General features: G+C 42.4%; 1 protein-coding gene across 13 annotated transcripts in view; it reads left to right on the top strand.

The window, feature by feature from the left end:
• ryr1a (ryanodine receptor 1a (skeletal)) overlaps positions 1 to 19,000 on the top strand; it is a 70,874-nt gene that overhangs the window by 47,366 nt on the left and 4,508 nt on the right. For 3 of the 13 annotated variants that reach the window (XM_014196262.2, XM_014196259.2, XM_014196257.2), the window contains 20 exons: positions 2,072 to 2,168; positions 2,269 to 2,375; positions 2,490 to 2,541; positions 2,672 to 2,764; positions 6,333 to 6,432; positions 6,611 to 6,690; positions 6,771 to 6,847; positions 6,984 to 7,057; positions 7,599 to 7,616; positions 8,963 to 9,043; positions 9,162 to 9,250; positions 9,413 to 9,541; positions 9,634 to 9,738; positions 10,631 to 10,636; positions 14,534 to 14,615; positions 14,721 to 16,030; positions 16,140 to 16,240; positions 16,400 to 16,565; positions 16,696 to 16,782; positions 18,318 to 18,602. In XM_014196262.2, the coding sequence (XP_014051737.2) occupies positions 2,072 to 2,168; positions 2,269 to 2,375; positions 2,490 to 2,541; positions 2,672 to 2,764; positions 6,333 to 6,432; positions 6,611 to 6,690; positions 6,771 to 6,847; positions 6,984 to 7,057; positions 7,599 to 7,616; positions 8,963 to 9,043; positions 9,162 to 9,250; positions 9,413 to 9,541; positions 9,634 to 9,738; positions 10,631 to 10,636; positions 14,534 to 14,615; positions 14,721 to 16,030; positions 16,140 to 16,240; positions 16,400 to 16,565; positions 16,696 to 16,782; positions 18,318 to 18,602 (3,139 nt within the window). The remainder of the gene's footprint in view (positions 1 to 2,071; positions 2,169 to 2,268; positions 2,376 to 2,489; positions 2,542 to 2,671; positions 2,765 to 6,332; positions 6,433 to 6,610; positions 6,691 to 6,770; positions 6,848 to 6,983; positions 7,058 to 7,598; positions 7,617 to 8,962; positions 9,044 to 9,161; positions 9,251 to 9,412; positions 9,542 to 9,633; positions 9,739 to 10,630; positions 10,637 to 14,533; positions 14,616 to 14,720; positions 16,031 to 16,139; positions 16,241 to 16,399; positions 16,566 to 16,695; positions 16,783 to 18,317; positions 18,603 to 19,000) is intronic. The other 10 variants (XM_014196264.2, XM_014196261.2, XM_014196268.2 and 7 more) reach the window with 7 other exon arrangements.

Raw genomic sequence — 19,000 nt, 5'->3', positions numbered from 1 at the left:
AATGGAATATTTTTTTGCTCATATAATTTCAAAAACGGGTCACTAGGTGGTGGCAAGTCCATAAGCAAATGGGTAAACTGGGAAATGACTAAGGAGTTAATCAGGGAGATTTTCCCGCAAATAGACAGGTATTTTCCTTTCCATGGTAGCAAGATCTTATCTATTTTTGCTGACTTTTGATTAACATTTATTGGCGTAAGATAATTTCTTTCTTTCGGGATATGTATACCGAGAATATCCACATCCCCGACAGACAATTTTATTGGTAAACTACACGGTAATGTAAAAGTTGTATTTTTTAGTGATCCAATACGTAATATAGTACACTTAATCCAGAGAGGTTAGAAAAAGTATCTAGATCCTCTATGAGGCTGTGTATGGATCCAAATTGTGTATTTAAAGAAAATATGAATCATCAGCATACAACGACACCTTTGTTTTTAAGCCCTGGGTTTCTAACCCCTTAATATTATTGTTGGATCTGATTTTAACAGCTAACATTTCGTTGGCAATAATAAATAGATATGCCGATAGTGGACAACCTTGTTTTACTCCTCTTGACAGTTTAAAACTTTCTTAGAAGTAGCCATTATTTACTATTTTACACCTAGGGTTACTATACATAACTTTTAACCCATTTTATAAGAGATTCTCCAAAATTGAAATATTCCAGGCATTTATATATAAACTCCAGTTGGACTTTATCAAAAGCCTTTTCAAAGTCAGCTATGAATACCAGGCATTGTTTCCCAGATGTTTCATAGTGTTCTATTGTTTCCAGTGCTTGTCTTATATTATCTCCAATGTATCGTCCATGTAAAAAACCTGTCGGATTAGTATTAATAATATCCGACAATACTTTTTTAATTCTATGCGCCAAGCATTTTACTCTAATTTTTTTAAATGGACTAGATCTTTATTTACCACTTGGATCCTGTTTCAGTAATAATGAAAGCAGACCTTCTTGTTGAGCGTCCGATAATCTACCATTTATTTAGGAGTGGTTAAAACATAACGGTCCTCTGAGTATATCAATCGTCTGAGTATATCAAAAAAGGTTTGGTATACCTTCAGTTTCTTGGCAATTTCTTGCATCGAATAGCCTTCATTTCTCAGAACAAGAATAGACTGACGAGTTTCAGAAAAAAGTACTTTGCTTCTGGCCATTTTGAGCCTGTAATCTAACCCACAAATGCTGATGCTCCAGAAACTCAACTAGTCTAAAGAAGGCCAGTTTTATTGCTTCTTTAATCAGAACAACAGTTTTCAGCTGTGCTAACATAATTGTAAAAAGGTTTTCTAATGATAAATTAGCCTTTTAAAATGAGAAACTTGGATTAGCTAACACAACGTGCCATTGGAACACAGGAGTGATGGTTGGTGATAATGGGCCTCTGTACGCCTATGTAGATAGGCATACATTACAAATCAGCAGTTTCCAGCTACAATAGTAATTTACTATGTCTACACTGTATTTCTGATCGATTTGATGTTATTTTAATGGACAAAAGATTTGCTTTTCTTTCAAAAACAAGAACATTTCTAAGTGACCCCAAACTTTTGAACGGTAGTGTATATTCACTTGATCTTTCTTGAATAAGTTCCTCCATTTCTTTTTGTTTTCCCTCTAACTTATTCTGAGCCTCTATTGTACAGTTTTTATTGCTGTTTGTACTGTTACTGTACTGTTAGTCCCTCCATTTTCCTATGGACTCTTTCGACCCAAATTGCTTTTGTTTTAGAGATGGGTACTGAATTGCATGGCCTCCAAATGTACATTTAAAAGTGTCCCATACAATAAGGGGATCTGCTATACCTGTGTTATGTTGGAAAAAGTTGGTTATAAATTCTTCTTTCCTAGTTAAAACAAGTTATCATTCAATTGGCTATGGTAAAATTTCCAATATCCTCGCCCACGTGGAAATTCTGTAGGAGTAATATATATGCCAATTGACCGCATTCTGTCCCCTATCAACACTTTTGTTAAACTTTTGGTGCCACTGTATAGTTAGTAACACACAGCCACAAGTAAAATACAGATACTAACATCATTTTTCTGTCTGACTCACAGGCATAGAGCTTCCAATATGTTCTTGGAAGGGTACAAACGCAACTGGATCCATACTGAGGGCTACTCCTTTGAGGACAGAATGATAGACGACTTGTCTGTAAGCTCTGCCGCCGCATGCTTGATTCACCTTTTGAGGATTTCAGGATCTGCGAGTTTCCTCCTATAGTTTTACTCCCACATTTCTTTCTCTAACACAGAAAGCCATGGAGCAGGAAGGAGAGGAGGAGGAAGAGACGGAGACCAAGCCAGACCCCCTTCACCAGCTCATTTTGCATTTCAGCCGTACTGCTCTCACAGAAAAGAGGTGGGACTCCTTTTCTCCCTCAAGTATTTTAGTTGAGCAGCTTTTGGATTGAATTCAACACATCTCCACCTTTGATATGTTGCCTAAGCCTCTGTTCCTTCTCTTTTGTTACAGTAAACTTGATACAGATTACCTATATATGGCATACGCTGATATTATGGCAAAGGTGAGTTATCTTTCTGTTTGAATTACATTTTAGGAGGTAACTTTTTAGCGTGTTATGGTTATTTGTATGTTAATGTGTTGTTTTGTTTACAGTATGTCATGTTTTTTTTTTCATTTTCTTTGTGTTGTAGAGCTGCCACATTGGTGAGGAGGACGAAGGGGGAGAGGAGGTGGAGGAAGGGGCTGAGGATGAGATGTCCTTTGAGGTGCGACAGACAGAACTGGTATGGGGCGACCAGGGACAGGGGACCGGGGAGACACTGGAGCGGTAGCTCTCAACGCATCGAGTGACCACATCATTCACTGCACATCAGCCCGCATCCACATGTCTTTCTTCTGTCTCTCCTGTCTGTTTCGTCTCTCTTTCTACTGTATGTGTGTTGCTTCATCAAAATGTTTTATCTGTTCGGTCCCTCTTTCTCCTTATGTGTGTTTTGCGTCAACCCAAATGTTTCTGGATTGTACCTTGCCATTGTGGTTAACATCGTGGTTAACATTCTGGAGATGTTGCATGACAAAGTGATCCGGAAAAAAAACACATTCTGTAGACCAGGGATCATCAACTAGATTCTGCCGCAGGAAAAACAATTATTGAGTGGATGGTTGGGGGGGGTGGAACATAATTACTAATAATTTTTAGGCTGCAAATTGATTGAAAGAAGCCCAAACAGATATAATATTGGACTAAAACAATCATTTCAAACTTTGCTTACATTTGTATATGATCACGTCTCTCTATTATGCGTGGGAATACTTGGGAACAGATTTCCAAAATTAAAATCACTTGGAGCTGATTTCCTGGTGTTTTTACAGTTTTTTTATGTCCAACAACAACAAAATATAAATACTATATGTATATATATTAAAAATGTTTGCTCAGAAACCACCTGCGGGCCAAATTCGTCAGTCAGTTCAGCAACCCTGCTGTAGACCATACAAAAATCATGTGGACCCTCCTAAAGCATCGACCTACCTGCTAAGCACAAAGTTCCACTGATGTGTATTCCTTCATTTTGGCAGGCAGAATGTGTTTACATGGGTCAAATTAATGTTGTCAAGATATAATGGCTCCTCCATTTTTTTTCGCCAGAAATACAAATGACATTTTCCATAATTCGTATATACACTCTATGGCCAGTTTGTTAGGTACACCACCCTGTTTCACGAAAATGATTCGCTCCTACAGACAGTGAGTAACGTGGCTTGCTATATAAAGCAGGCAGACAGGCATCAAGGCATTCAGTTAGTGTTCGATTGAACGTTAGAATGGGCAAAACGAGTGACCTAAGTGACTTTGAGCGTGGTAGGATCGTCGGTGCCAGGCGCGCCGGTTCCAGTATCTCAGAAACGACCGGACTCTTGGGCTTTTCACGCACGGCATTTTCTAGAGTTTTCCAGAGAATGAAACGACAAACAAAAAACATCCAGTCATCGCCAGTCCTGTGGCAAAAATAGCTTGTTGATGAGAGGTCGAAGGAGAATGGCAAGAATTGTGCAAGCTTACATGCAGGCCACAAACAGGCAAATATAGGCGCAGTGCAACAAGTGGTTTGTAGAACGGCATCTCGGAACGCACAACTCATCGGTCCTTGTCACGGATGGGCTATTGCAACAGACTACCACACCTGGTTCCAGTCCTATCATCTAAAAACAAGAAGAAGAGGCTCCAGTGGGCACGCGATCAGCAACACAGGACAATTGAGGAGTGGAAAAAGATTGCCATCAGCATGACGCAACAGGAACTGGGATTCGACGGACCAAGCAGAGTCAGGGTTTGGCGTATGCGGCATTACCTTTATATCGTATATTATATGGTACCAGGCAGGATGGGGTAATTGTGTGGGGAATGTTTTCCTGGCGCACGTTAGGTCCCTTGATACCAATTGAGAAATGTGTCAATGCCCCAAGAATTCAGGTGGTTCTGGAGGCAAAGGGGGGTCCGACCCGGTAGTAGATGGGTGTACCTAATAAATTGTGTATATTGGTAGTGTATATCGGTATATTTTAATATTTATATACAGTAAGTGTTATGTTTGGATGAATAGGAATTCTGGAAATAGTTACCTTTAGAGTGGAGGAGGTCATTAGCCATGTTGTTAGCTACATGTATACTACTACACATTGTCCCAAGTCTAGCCTCTCACTGTCAGCTCATTCCCCTTGTGTACTGTATGGACTTTCATGTAGATTCAGATGGGAATCTCTAACAGAGCTGATCCTGTCTGTTTCTCAGATGGGAATCTCTAACAGAGCTGATCCTGTCTGTTTCTCAGATGGGAATCTCTAACAGAGCTGATCCTGTCTGTTTCTCAGATGGGAATCTCTAACAGAGCTGATCCTGTCTGTTTCTCAGATGGGAATCTCTAACAGAGCTGATCCTGTCTGTTTCTCAGATGGGAATCTCTAACAGAACTGATCCTGTCTGTTTCTCACACCGTAACCAACTAATGAACCCTTGACTGACTCTGTCTGTGGCAGTTCCATGTTTTCTTTCCACTCTCCCACTTACTCTGGCATAACACGTTCATTTCTATTAACTGAATGTTACTAATCAATGTTGTTCCTTTCCATACTTACTTAGCGTATTGACCAATAGACTACAGTGAAAGCCAGTCTACTCTCCTAGACACATAGGCAGACACATACAGTAACAGTATGTGTACACATAGTTACAGCAACAACACATTCACTGGTAGACAAACTGTATACTACACCTCAGGCAGGACTTATCCAAAAATCCCTATTGTTTCCATGGATTGGAAACCCTCTAAGTAATGTCAAGTGCACCTTCCCCACACTTACTGGGTAGACCATGGTCAGGCATACGCGGGCGGCGGGTGGGTGTGGGTGGGTTAGGGGGGTGGGAGGCTGTGGGTGGTGATACTGATAAAACATGTTTGTATTTTGTTTGAATTAAATCATGTTTTAAAGAAAATGTCGGTTACAATATTAGATCTGGTTCGTTTTTATACCTTATATATGCTGAACTGCATTACAGTAAATGTGGTTCTGTGACAAAGAGAGGTTTGGGTTTTTAGATAGAACCGCCATAATATTCCTGAGCAGAACAGCTCCACTCTGAGGGCTGTGTAAAGTTCAACATGTGATCTAAGACACCAGGGGAGACGCTGTGGTTATTCAATAGATCCTGTATGGTCCCTTTGCATTTGCTACCACTGCATTATGCAAGGCCATCGGGGCTGTTTGCTGTAGTCGAACGTTTGCTCAAGTCGGCAAACGTCAAGAACTAGTGTAACGACTCCATGACTAATTAACTGGGGAGAGAGAATGAGACAGACAGCTGATCTAAAGGTAATGAAAAGTGGAAAAACGAGTCAAAAAGCACACCAAGCATGCGGGTTTGAATTCGTTTTTTTTTCTCCACACAATGAGAGGAAAATGACAAGAAAGAAATAGAGACGGAGAGTAGATACTGAGAATGAGAAACCATATCAAATGTAGACCGGTACAGTATGTAGCACAGGATGCTGGTGAGGGGAGGACGGCTCATAATAATGACATGGAAGCTATGTGTTTGATACCGTTCCATTTATTCCGTTCCAGCCATTACGTTGAGCCCTTCCTCCCCAATGAAGCTGCCACCTGCCGCCTGTGACGTGTAGCATGTAAAACTATAGGCCTACAGTATTAAAACATTTACGGCTGTAAGTCAGTGGAGGTTAGGGAGAACGTCTAGCCAGCTAGGAACTAGCTGTGTGAATGCAGAGCGACTGCGGGGTGGGATGTGTGACCGCCAGGACACAGTCACAGCATTTGTGTCTCTTATCGCAGGAAAAAGAGATGGAGAAGCAGAGGCTCCTATACCAGCAGTCCCGTCTCCACAACCGTGGGGCGGCTGAGATGGTGCTGCAGATGATCAGCGCTTGCAAAGGTACTTCCACGGCCTGTACAGTACATCATGCATGCTCCCTACAGGCTAACCCTACAGGTCAACGTCTCTCAGTCACAGTGCGTGTATTTGAAGGATACCTGTCATGGTCGACACATTACGAAGACATTATTTCAACCCGTCATCTAGAATGGTAAAGAGTACTTTTTGCTCCATCTAGGTGAGACTGGCTGCATGGTGTCCTCCACTCTTAAACTGGGCATCTCCATCCTAAACGGAGGTAACGTTGAGGTTCAACAGGTTAGTGTCACCCCAGTGGGCTCTGTCCATCTGACCTGAGGTTATAATCGTTATTGACTGGTCTCACTATCTGTTTGCAGAAAATGCTTGAATACCTGAAGGATAAGAAGGACGTTGGCTTCTTTTTGAGTGTCCAGGCTCTAATGCAGACGTGCAGGTTTTTGTCTTCACCCCTGAATTACTCAAGTATAGAATAGAACTTGCATACATACTAGAAAACGGAGTCAACAGCTTATGAAGTTTGATTAAAGGTGACTATGTATGCTTAGAAAAGTGTTGGTTTTTCATGGCAGTGTCCTGGACCTGAATGCCTTTGAGAGACAGAACAAGGCAGAGGGGCTGGGTATGGTGTCGGAGGAGGGAACAAGTAAGTGTTTAAAGCGCTGACCATACTGGACACTGGTTCTCCACCTTTGCCTCACCTTGCACCACCTTTGCATCCATGTCCTGTCCAGGCAATCACACACACTTGTTCAGTTTCAGGGCCTATGGTCACTGAGTGATAGTTCCTCCACTTCATTCCTCATCTTATGAGTGTTAACTAGTTGTAACATCCATAAACTCTACTGTCCAATAATGATTGAATGATTGAATGTTTTGATCTAACTGTGTAATTTTGTCAGATGGTGATTTGAATTTACAGAGTGTCTGTCTAGTACTGTATTTTGACCTGCTAATATTCTGTGTTGTTTACACTCAGTGTTTATTTGTAGAATATTTTGTAAGTCTAATGTACTTGTAAACTAATTCTAAGTTAGAATTGTTGACAGTAGACTGTTGTTAACCACCCCTCCCAACTCCTAAGTATTCTACTGTTGTCTGTCAACTCACTACCCCTCTCTTTCCCTACCTTGCCATCATTGCGTCCCTCCCTCCCCTCTCCCATTCCATCCTTTGCTGGTCCTCAGACATGAAGTCAGAACGGGGTAAATGATACCTCTGTCCCTCTGTTTTTCTACCTTTTTTCTCTTTCTCTACCTGTCACCTTCCCTGTCTCTTCATCTCCTTCAGCTCTTTTGAATGATCTCGTGTTGTGGCGCCCACCTCTATTCAATTTCCCACTCAAGGAGTTTATGAAATAACTTTTCAGTCATGTCAAGTAATGCCAATGCCGTTGTTTTCTTCAGGTGAATACATGTCTATGTATACGTGGCAAACGTATTAAGCTCTCAAAGAGTTCATTGCACTAGCAACAGACAATGACTGAAAAGCATTCTTTCCCCTTGAGTGTCTAACCGCAGATCTACTGAAACTCCGAAGCTCACTACTATTGTGATTTATAAGAATTCCTGAGCACGGAATCAGCGCAATATCTCAATCCCATCGATCTCTCAAATTCATCCTCAGTGCTGACCCACTAACTAACCCTGGTCCCTGGCCATGATTCCCCGATAAGCCCTTTGTGTCTGCTCCACCCAACTCTGTGAACACTCGCATGACTTACGCTGTAATCTCTCCCCCCGCAATGACATCAACCCTCCTATTTACCTTGCGCTTGGACAGAACACCAAACTCTGGCCCTAACCTACACTCAGGGGAGTTAGAGGAGTATAGTAGGTCTGTGCTGCATGACTGTGTTTCTGCATGTACTGACTAAGGAACTGAGGGAGTGAACTTCTCCATTACGTTGTATGTCTGTATACTGTGATGTCCATTGTATCTATCCATGTTGATGTGACCATGTACTTTTTTCTGTGTATACTGTGTATATAGTATACTGTGTTTTTCAGTGTTTAAGGACAACTGTTTCTGTACGTGTTTTATGTATGTGACGTTAATGGTGTTTGTGTGTCTAAAAGTGCAGAAGTTCTTCTTATCATAGCTTGTTGCTGTGAATGTGCTTTTACGGTACACGCCAACCTCTTGGCCGTGATTCCAGCAAGGGTTTGAGGTTTCCTGTTTTGTGGTTACAGCGAACAACCCGGTATCCAACTAAAACGGTTGTTCGTCTATGTTGCCAAGGTGATCAGGAAGATGGACAGCCTGTAAGGAGGTCATTGCAGCTCTTACTAATACGATTACCCAGAAGTGATGGAGAGCTGTGCAATGACCATCACGCTCACCTTATTGCTGCAAGCTTGTGTGCTGCTGACCATGGCGCACACAGGCTAACACTCCGATGAATGGCTCAAATTGTCAAGTTAGCCTCCAGCCTACACCGCATACAGATAGAGGCAGCCTGACTGAACCCCCCCCCCCCCCCCCTCTTAAAGACTTCCAGTATTCCTAGAACTAGTCTGATGCTCTGTGCCTTTGTCTCTCCCCCTCCCAGGTGAGAAAGTCATGGCGGATGATGAGTTTACCTGCGACCTGTTCCGCATGTTGCAGCTGCTCTGTGAGGGCCACAATAACGGTGAGAGGAATTATGCCAATGGTGTTCTATTTAAGGAATCGTTGAATCATGACTCGCTGTAATGCTCGTCAAAAGTTGGCAGTCTTTGAGTGGACTCTTACTGTATGTTTTGTCTCAGATTTCCAGAACTATTTGCGGACACAGACAGGCAGCACCACCACTATAAACATCATCATCTGCACTGTGGATTACCTCCTCCGACTGCAGGTACTGGGACTCTGATTATTAACACATACCTGTTAAAGAGTTGTCCTGTTATCCCTTTCACCATGCACATATTTCATTCTCCCGCTCTCTCTCTCTCTCTCTCTCTCTTCGCTTCTCCTCTCTCTTTCTCTCTCTCTCTCTACTCTTTCTCTCTCTCTCAAGGAGTCAATCAGTGATTTCTACTGGTATTACTCTGGGAAAGATATCATTGATGAGCCAGGCAAGAAGAACTTCTCCAAGGCCATGACAGTGGCTAAACAGATCTTCAACAGTCTGACTGAGTACATCCAGGTGAGTATAAACCCATTCATCTGTACAGCATGTAGATGACTGGATGTTACTGGGTATGGTATGTGTGTGACAGTACCTGGTGCCCCCCTCAGGGTCCGTGTACAGGCAACCAGCAGTCCCTGACCCACAGCAGGCTGTGGGATGCAGTGGTGGGCTTCCTCCACGTCTTTGCCCACATGATGATGAAGCTGGCACAGGTACAAGCTGCCTACCTCAACACATACTGTACCCATCTCTCACCATACACAACACCGCCAGCAGCATTTAGAAACCACAAATGGTCTACCCTAAGCGAACATTGATTTGTTGTGCATGAGGAAATGACACAGTTGAAATATCACACACGCGTATCTGATATGTGAACGTACAAATCTGTATGTATCTAGTATACACTGCTTGCTGTGCACAAAATACACGATCGGCTTGCAACTGCACCTACAAGATTGTGGTTTCACAATCAAAGTGATTTGTGCTACCGTTGCAGGGGTGAACATTTGTTATGAACTTACACTTGACTGCCAACTTTGCATTTAACAAACACTTTTCAAGTAAACAACTTGAATTATTTTGTTGCATTGTTTGAGTCTGTCATTTCTAAAAATCTATATATTTACGGTAGAAGTAGTTTGTAGAAACTGAATCTGGAATGGTGAAGTAAATATTATTGTGATGCTAAAACCCCTGTTACATCAAAGTGTCCGCTCTTACTCCCCCCCCTCACAGATATCTCCTCATGCTCTCTTTTTACCTGACATTCACACAAATGCACTGGCTTGCAGACATACCACCTATATGACTATGACACGCTATTGAACAGTGGTAATTGAAGAAATGAACACCATATTTGTATCGTACTCTAAGTATGTTAGTTACTTACAAGGAAATAGTTAGTAGATTGCTAAAGTATATGTACAGTACTTAGAATTACGTATATTAGTGATGTAATGTTAGTACATTAACACCTTGATAAAAGTTTAACAGGAAAAAGCAAAGTACTTTGAAATGCAGCACTGTCTTTACGTTTTTACTCTGCTTACAAATCGTATGAGATAATGATTATGTAAACTGTCTTTCACATGGTCTATGCAGGGTAAAGTATGTATTCATTTTATTTATCTATCATTGACGTGATTGAGTGTTTACCAGTTTTTTTTCCTGATTCATCCCTGGTTTCCTTTTTTTTTCGGTTTGTTTTATACTCACCTGCCTTTTAAAGCTGGAATAAGAACTAGAAAAGTACTCATTGTTTTTGTAATGCAACCTCCAAAACAATTAAAACAACTGAAAACAACCTACTGCAACAATGAAAGGCAGAGGTCCACATTGCTTTATTTGGTTAACGTCAGGTGCTTTGTAAAATTACATTACTAACCTACCTGCTGGATATTGGATTCTCATTCCAGACTTTACTCAACTTCTTTAAAGTGGCAATCAGCAGTCGAATCAATAACAAAGCGTTTTCCCTGCCCCGTTTCGGGTAAAAAGCTGAGGGAAGGGGCTGGAGAAATGTAACCACTCTCAAATTCATAGACCGAGCTATGGATGCAAGGATTGACCATACATTATATCAAAATGACAGGTTTCACCATGTTTTATGTTTACATTTACATTATTCATTTCAATAAAATGGATGTAGCGACTGCTGATTGCCCCTTTAACGGTCTGCATTAGGCATAGTAACATGAAACGCTTCAAAGCAGGTGAATGTAAAGCTAACTGAGGAAAGAGACAGCCCTTTAACAATCCCTGATGGAGCATACACTGTATTAATCTGCCCCTCTGTGTGACCTCATTTATGACTTGGATGACCTAGATACACAGTAACGGATGGTTGGCTGTATACTGTTCACTTCTGACCTGATGCTTTCTGACTAATTCTTACTTTGCCCCAGCATAAAGTTGGAGTTGCATGCTACTCTCTAGTCTTTCTGTGTTCAATTAATATTCTTTTTCACTTTTAATAGTTTTTCAACTAATGTTGTTAGCCAAAAAGACAAGTTAACATACAGGTTCTCTTGAATTGTAAGTTCCGTACATGTAAAATGTAACTTGATGTGTGTGTGGTACATTTTTATTTTTCTCCTGATTTGTTCATTGTTTATCGTGAGATATTTTAAATGTGTGTCTCAATAAAATGCAAGCAAAGGATCATCTTAAGGGTAAGGTGATATCCCTTTAACCTTCAGCTCCTTATGTCTTAACATGGACACATTTACTCGAATGGCAGTTTCGTACTAGTTCATAATGTATTTCTTGGAGTACATATAGGTAACGGCCAAAATAAAGGAAACACCAACATTAAGTGTCTTTAAAGGGGTGTTGGCCGCCAGAACAGCTTCAATGCGCCTTCACATACATTTCAGGAACTCTATCAGAGCGACGCGACACCATTCATCCATGATAAATTCCACCATTTGGTGTTGATGGTGGTAGAAAACGCTGTCTCAGGCGCCGCTCCTGAATCTCCCATAAGTGTTCAATTGGGTTGAGATCTGATGACTGAGACACACACACTTTAAACCCCCTATGCTCCTTTGACATCCCTCTTGCAAAGTCACTGAGATCTCTTTTGCCATGGTAGCCAAAATAATGGGCAACTGGGCATTTTTATACAGGACCCTAAGCATGATGGGATGTTTTATTTGTTTTAACTCAGGAACCACACCTGTGTGGAAGCACCTGCTTTCAATATACTTTGTATCCCTCATTTAGCCAAGTGTATCCTTTATTTTGGCAGTTACCTGTATATACAGCGCAGACCCCAGATGACGTACAGGAGTTGTTATTCAACCACTGTGGGTGAATTTATCAAAGAAGATATAGCATGACTCTCAGGAGTGGTAGAGCACATAGTTGGTGGGAAAGGACATTTTAGATTTGGAGACTCATTGTGCTGGTGAACTCATTGAATACTCATTAATGAAAGGTGTTTGGACTGAAATCCAAACCATATGGGTTCGGGCCATCCCACTACTGTCATACTGCATGAATACTTCTAGATTCCATTGGCATAAGAATTATCTTCATTATCATTATAAGTCTACAGGCCTAAAATGTTCTGTACAGTGTCTTAAGGAAGTATTCACACCCCTTGACTTTTTCCACATTTTGTTGTGTTAAAGCCTGAATTTAAAATTGATTACATTTAGATGTTTTGTAACTGGCCTACACACAATACCCCATCATGTCAAAATATAATTGTTTTTTTATGTTTACAAATTAAAAATGAAAAGCTGAAATGTCTTTAGTCAATAAGTATTCAACCCCTTTGTTACGGCAAGCCTAAATAAGTTCAGGAGTAAAATTGTGCTTAATTTCGGGATTGGTGTCCCATCCACGGGACGGTTGAGCTAACGTAGGCTAATGCTGCTGAGGTTGAATGTAAAAAGAACATTTCCCAGGACATAGACATATCTGATATTGGCAGAAAGCTTAAATTCTTGTTAATCTAACTGCACTGTCCAATTTACAGTAGCTATTACAGTGAAATAATACCATGCTATTTTGTTTGAGGAGAGTGCACAATTTTGAACATGAAAGTTATTAATAAACAAATTAGGCACATTTGGGCAGTCTTGCTACAAAATGTTGAACAGAAATGCAATGGTTCATTGGATCAGCTCATACAGTGCTGCCATCTAGTGGCCAAAATCTAAATTGCACCTGGGCTGAAATTAATACATTATGGCCTTTCTCTTGCATTTCAAAGATGATGGTACAAAAAAAGACAAAATAACATTTTTTTTTCATGGTATTATCTTTTACCAGATCTATTGTGTTATATTCTTCTACATTCCTTTCACATTTCCACAAACCTCAAAGTGTTTCCTTTCAAACGGTACCAAGAATATGCATATCCTTGCTTCAGGGCCTGAGCTACAGGCAATTAGATTTGGGTATTTCATTTTAGGTGAAAATTGAAAAAAAGGGGCTAATCCTAAGAGGTTTTAACAAGCCACATAATAAGTTGCATGGACTTACTCTGTGTGCAATAAGTGTTTAACATTATTTGTTTAATGACTACCTCATCTCTGTACCCCACGCATACAATTATCTGTAAGGTCCCTCAGTCGAGCAGTGAATTTCTAACACAGATTCAACCACAAAGACCAGGGAGGTTTTCCAATGCCCCGCAAAGAAGCAGACAGAGTGAAAAGAAGGAATCGTGTTTGCAACAAGGCACTAAAGTAATTCTGCAAAAAATGTGGCAAAGCAATTAACTTTTCATCTGAAAACAAAGTGTTACGTTTGGGGCAAATATTACACATTACTGAGTGCACTCGCCATATTTTCAAGCATAGTGGTAGCTGCATCATGTTATGGGTATGCTTGCAATTGTTAAGGACTGGTGAGTTTTTCAGGATAAAAAATAAACAGAATGGAGCTAAGCACAGGATAAATCCTAGAGAAAAAACTGGTTCAGTCTGCTTTCCACCAGATACTGGGAGATGAATTCACCTTTCAGCAGGACAATAACCAAAACTCAAGGCCAAATCTACACTGCAGTTTCTTACCAAGAAGACAGTGAATGTTCCTGAGTAGCCGAGTTACAGTTTTGACTTGATTCTGTTTGAATAACTATGGCAAGACCTGAAAATGGTTGTCTAGCAATGATCAACAACCAATTTGACAGAGCTTGAATAATTTTTGAAAGAATATTGGGCAATTGTTGCACAATCCAGGTGTGGAAAGCTCTTAGAGACTTACCCAGAAAGACTCACAGCTTTAATCGCTGCCAAAGGTTAACATGTATTGACTTGGGGTTGAATACTTATCTAATCAAGATGTATCAGTGTTAAACTTTTTATATATAAACAAATGTTTTACAATAAAAAATAAATGTTCTTCCACTTTGACATGAGTATTTTGTGTAGATCGTTGACCAAAAAAGACAATTAAATCAATTTTAATCCTACTATGTAACGCAACTAAAAAAGTCAAGGGGTGTGAATACTTTCTGAAGGCACTGTATGCGTTTGTGCTGTCTCATAGGATTCCAGCCAGATTGGCCTGCTGAAGGAGCTACTGGACCTCCAAAAAGACATGGTGGTTATGCTGCTCTCTCTACTGGAGGGTAAAAATGCATTTTTATGACAGAATCTTTCTGCTGTTTCTGCCTTTTCTCTTTAATTTCTCTCACCTCCTTTATTATTTGCCTCCATTTTATGCCATGTTTCAGGTAATGTTGTGAATGGCACCATTGCCCGTCAGATGGTGGACATGCTGGTGGAATCGTCCAGCAACGTGGAGATGATCCTCAAATTCTTTGACATGTTTCTCAAACTGAAGGACATTGTGGCGTCAGACGCCTTCCGTGATTACGTGACCGACCCCCGAGGGTTGATCTCTAAGAAGGACTTTCAGAAGGCCATGGACAGCCAGAAACAGTACTCTCCCTCTGAGATCCAATTCCTGTTGTCCTGCTCAGAGGCCGATGAGAATGACATGATCAACTTTGAGGAGTTTGCCGACCGCTTCCAGGAGCCAGCTAAAGACATTGGATTTAACATTGCAGTGTTGCTGACCAACCTGTCTGAACATGTCCCTCATGACCTCAGGCTGAAGAACTTCTTAGAGCAGGCAGAGAGTGTACTCAACTACTTCCGCCCCTTCCTGGGCCGTATAGAGATCATGGGTGCCAGCAGGAAGATAGAGCGTATTTACTTTGAGATCAGCGAGGTCAACCGCACACAGTGGGAGATGCCTCAGGTCAGAGAGTCCAAACGACAGTTCATCTTTGATGTGGTCAATGAGGGGGGCGAGTCGGAGAAGATGGAAATGTTTGTCAACTTCTGCGAGGACACCATCTTTGAGATGAACATCGCCTCCCAGATCTCAGAGCAGGAGGAGGAGAAGGAGGAGGAGGATGATGATGAGCCGGCTGAAGGAGGAGCTGAGGCAGGAGGAGGTGGAGGGGGAGATGAAGAGGGCAATGGAGAGGAAGGAGAGCCAGAGTCCAGCTCTGCCTTTGCAGACTTCATCAACAGCTTATTGAACTTCCTGAGTATCTTCACCTTCCGTAACCTGCGCAGGCAGTACCGCAGAGTGAGGAAGATGACCATCAAGCAGATAGTGGTGGGTCTGGCCACCTTCTTCTGGACTATCCTCATTGGCATCCTGCACTTCATTTACAGTGTATGTAAGGGCTTCTTCCTGCTCATTTGGCAAACTCTATTTGGAGGAGGCCTGGTGGAGGGAGCCAAGAACATCACAGTGACAGAGATCTTGGCCAGTATGCCCGACCCCACCCAGGACGAGGTGCACGGGGACCTGCCAGGGGAGCCTAGGACTGGGGAGGAGCAGGAAGCAGGAGGGGTGACTGACCAAATGGACACAGGCGGTGGAGAGGAGGAGGAGGAGGACAACCAAGACAAGGAAGGTGGGGGGCCACCACGCATTGATGCTCCAGGAGGACTTGGTGACATGGGAATTGAGGCCACTGTTGAGCCTCCTACTCCTGAGGGTACTCCTTTGACCAGGAGGAAACAGGTGAGGCACCTTTCCTATTTAATGCAGAGACTAAAAAGTGCATTGTGAGCTTTCCAGTAAAGTATGTCTACATTCACTTATACTAATTAGCTTTTCTTGTGGTTTGCAGCAACCAGAGGAGGGTGCTGCTGCAGCTGCTGATGGCCAAGCTGCTGAACCTGCTCCTGCTCCTGCCATAGAGGAGCCCCCTCCAGAGCCCGAGAAGGCAGAGTGAGTACCTCAGGCCATCTTCCTTCATGTACAGTAGATAAACCTGTCCTGCCTCCCTACACTCTCCCATCCCCCTTTATTAACCAATACTGTACATGCGTTCATCTTTTGGTGTTGGAACGTGCTATAAACCAAACACCCCATTTACTTAATTTTCAGCACTGAAAATGGAGAGAAGGCTGAGAAGGAAGCCGAGACCAAAGAGGAGGAGAAACAGGAGCAACCGAAGGAAAAGAAGGCCAAGGATAAGAAAAATAAGAAACAACACCGGGAGCAAGGGTTCCAACTCTGGACTGAGCTGGACATCCAAAGAAACAAATTCTTGGTTAGACATGGCAATTCAATAATTGCTTTCCTCTAATCGTTTTTGTGACGTGCTGATGTGGCAATTTGGATACTGTCAATTCCTCTGTCCACCTGTGATTAATACAACATTTTGTCTCTTTCTTTCCCAGAACTACCTCTCTCGGAACTTTTACAATCTGCGTTTTCTGGCACTGTTCATTGCATTTGCTCTAAACTTCATTCTACTCTTCTACAAGGTGAACAAATTCTTACAGTATATATAAAAATAGCTGTCACTTGAAATACACAATATATACAAAAGTATGTGGACACGCATTAGTCTTCCCTGTGGCTCAGTTGGTAGAGCATGGTGTTTGCAACGCCAGCATGGTGTGTGCAACGCCAGGGTTGTGGGTTCGATTCCCACGGGGGGCCAGTACAAAAGTACCAACAAAAAAAAAAGTGCATGAAATGAAATGAAATGTATGCATTCACTACTGTGAGTCGCTCTGGATAAGAGCGTCTGCTATATGACTAAAATGTAAAAAAAATGTAAAAAATTACACCACTTGAGAAATTTCCGGTCCTGCTAGAGCTGCCCCGGTCAACTGTAAGTGCTGTTATTGTGAAGTGGAAACATGGTACAGTAGGCTACACAAGCCTACCATTTGATTTGATTTGAAGCTCACAGCGGGACCACCGAGTGCTGAAGTGCGTAGACCGTAAAAATCTGTCCTCCTCAGTTGTAACACTCACTAACGAGTTCCAAACTGCCTCTGGAAGCAACGTCAGCACAAGAACTGTTCATCGGGAGCTTCATGAATTGGGTTTCCATGGCAGAGCAGCAGCACACAAGCCTAAGATCACCATGCGCAATGCCAAGCTGGAGTGGTATAAAGCTGGCCACCATTGGACTCTGGAGCAGTGGAAATGTCTTCTCCGGAGTGATAAATCACGCTTCACCATCTGGTAGTCCGACAGATGAATTTGGGTTTGGCGGATGCCAGGAGAACACTACCTGCCCCAATGCATAGTGCCAACTGTGAAGTTTTATGAAGGAGGAATAATGGTCTGTTTTTCATGGTTCAGGTCCCTTAGTTCCAGTGAAGGGAAATCTTTACGCTACAGCATACAATGACATTCTAGACGATTCTGTGCTTCCAACTTTGTGGCAACAGTTTGGGGAAGGCCTTTTCCAGTTTCAGCATGACAATGCCCCCGTGCACAAAGCGAGGTCCGTACATAAGTGGTTTGTGGAGATTGGTGTGGAAGAACTTGACTGGCCTGCACAGAACCCTGACCTCAACCCCATCGAACACCTTTGGGATGAATTGGAACACCGACTGCGAGCCAGGCCTAATCGCCCAACATCAGTGCCTGACCTCACTAATGCTCGTTGCTGAATGGAAGCAAGTCCCCGGCCGCAGCAATGTTCCAACATCTAGTGGAGGCTGTTATAGCAGTAAAATGGAGAAAAACCCATATTAATGGCCATGATTTTGGAATGAGATGTTTGACGAGCAGGTGTCGACATACTTTTGGTCATGTAGTGTATCTGACCATCATTTGATTTGTTTTATGTGTAATACCCTCTCCAGGTGGGAAGTGACATGTGGTTGTATAGTGTTCTGACCTAAACATTACATATAACCAGGGTTTTAGAATTTTAAATTCAAAGCACTTCCTGAATTGACTGCCTTCAATTGGAATTGACCTCATCCCTGCATAACACGTCAAGTGTTAAATGTTCACATGCATCTGTGTTGTGTCTCTGCCTGTGTCCATTGTTCAGGTGTCGGACAGCCCCCCTGGAGAAGGTGATGAGGTGGAGGGCTCTGGCATGTTTGAGGGCTCGGGGGTGGGGGCGCTGTTTGAGGGCAGTGGGCTGTTTGAGGGCTCAGCAGAAGAGATGGAGGGATCTGGTGGGGATGAAGGAGGAGATGAGGAGGAGGAGGAGGGCCCAGTCTACTTCTTCTTGGAGGAGAGCACTGGCTACATGCAGCCCACTCTCACATTCCTGGCCGCCCTGCACACAGTCATCGCCTTCCTCTGCATCATCGGCTACAACTGTCTAAAGGTGAGGTTCATGCAATAGTAGATACAACTACTGCTACTCCTACATACATACATACATACATACATACATACATACATACATACATACATACATACATACATACACCGGGGGGCACCGGTTAGTCGAGGTAATCTGTACATGTAGGTCAAGTTATTAAAGTGACTATGCATAGATGATAACAACAGAGAGTAGCAGCGGTGTAAAAGGGGGGAGGGGGCAATGCAAATAGTCTGGGTAGCCATTTGATTAGACGTTCAGGAGACTTATGGCTTGGAGGTAGAAGCTGTTTAGAAGCCTCTTGGACCTAGACTTGGCGCTCCGGTACCGCTTGCCGTGCGGCAGCAGAGAGAACAGTCTATGACTAGCGTGGCAGATTGTTGTTGCCTACCCTTACCACC

The sequence above is a fragment of the Salmo salar genome, chromosome ssa04 (genome assembly GCF_905237065.1).
Source record: "Salmo salar chromosome ssa04, Ssal_v3.1, whole genome shotgun sequence".
In the NCBI taxonomy this organism is placed as follows: Eukaryota; Metazoa; Chordata; class Actinopteri; order Salmoniformes; family Salmonidae; genus Salmo; species Salmo salar.
This window is presented reverse-complemented; position numbering and strand designations above follow the sequence as displayed.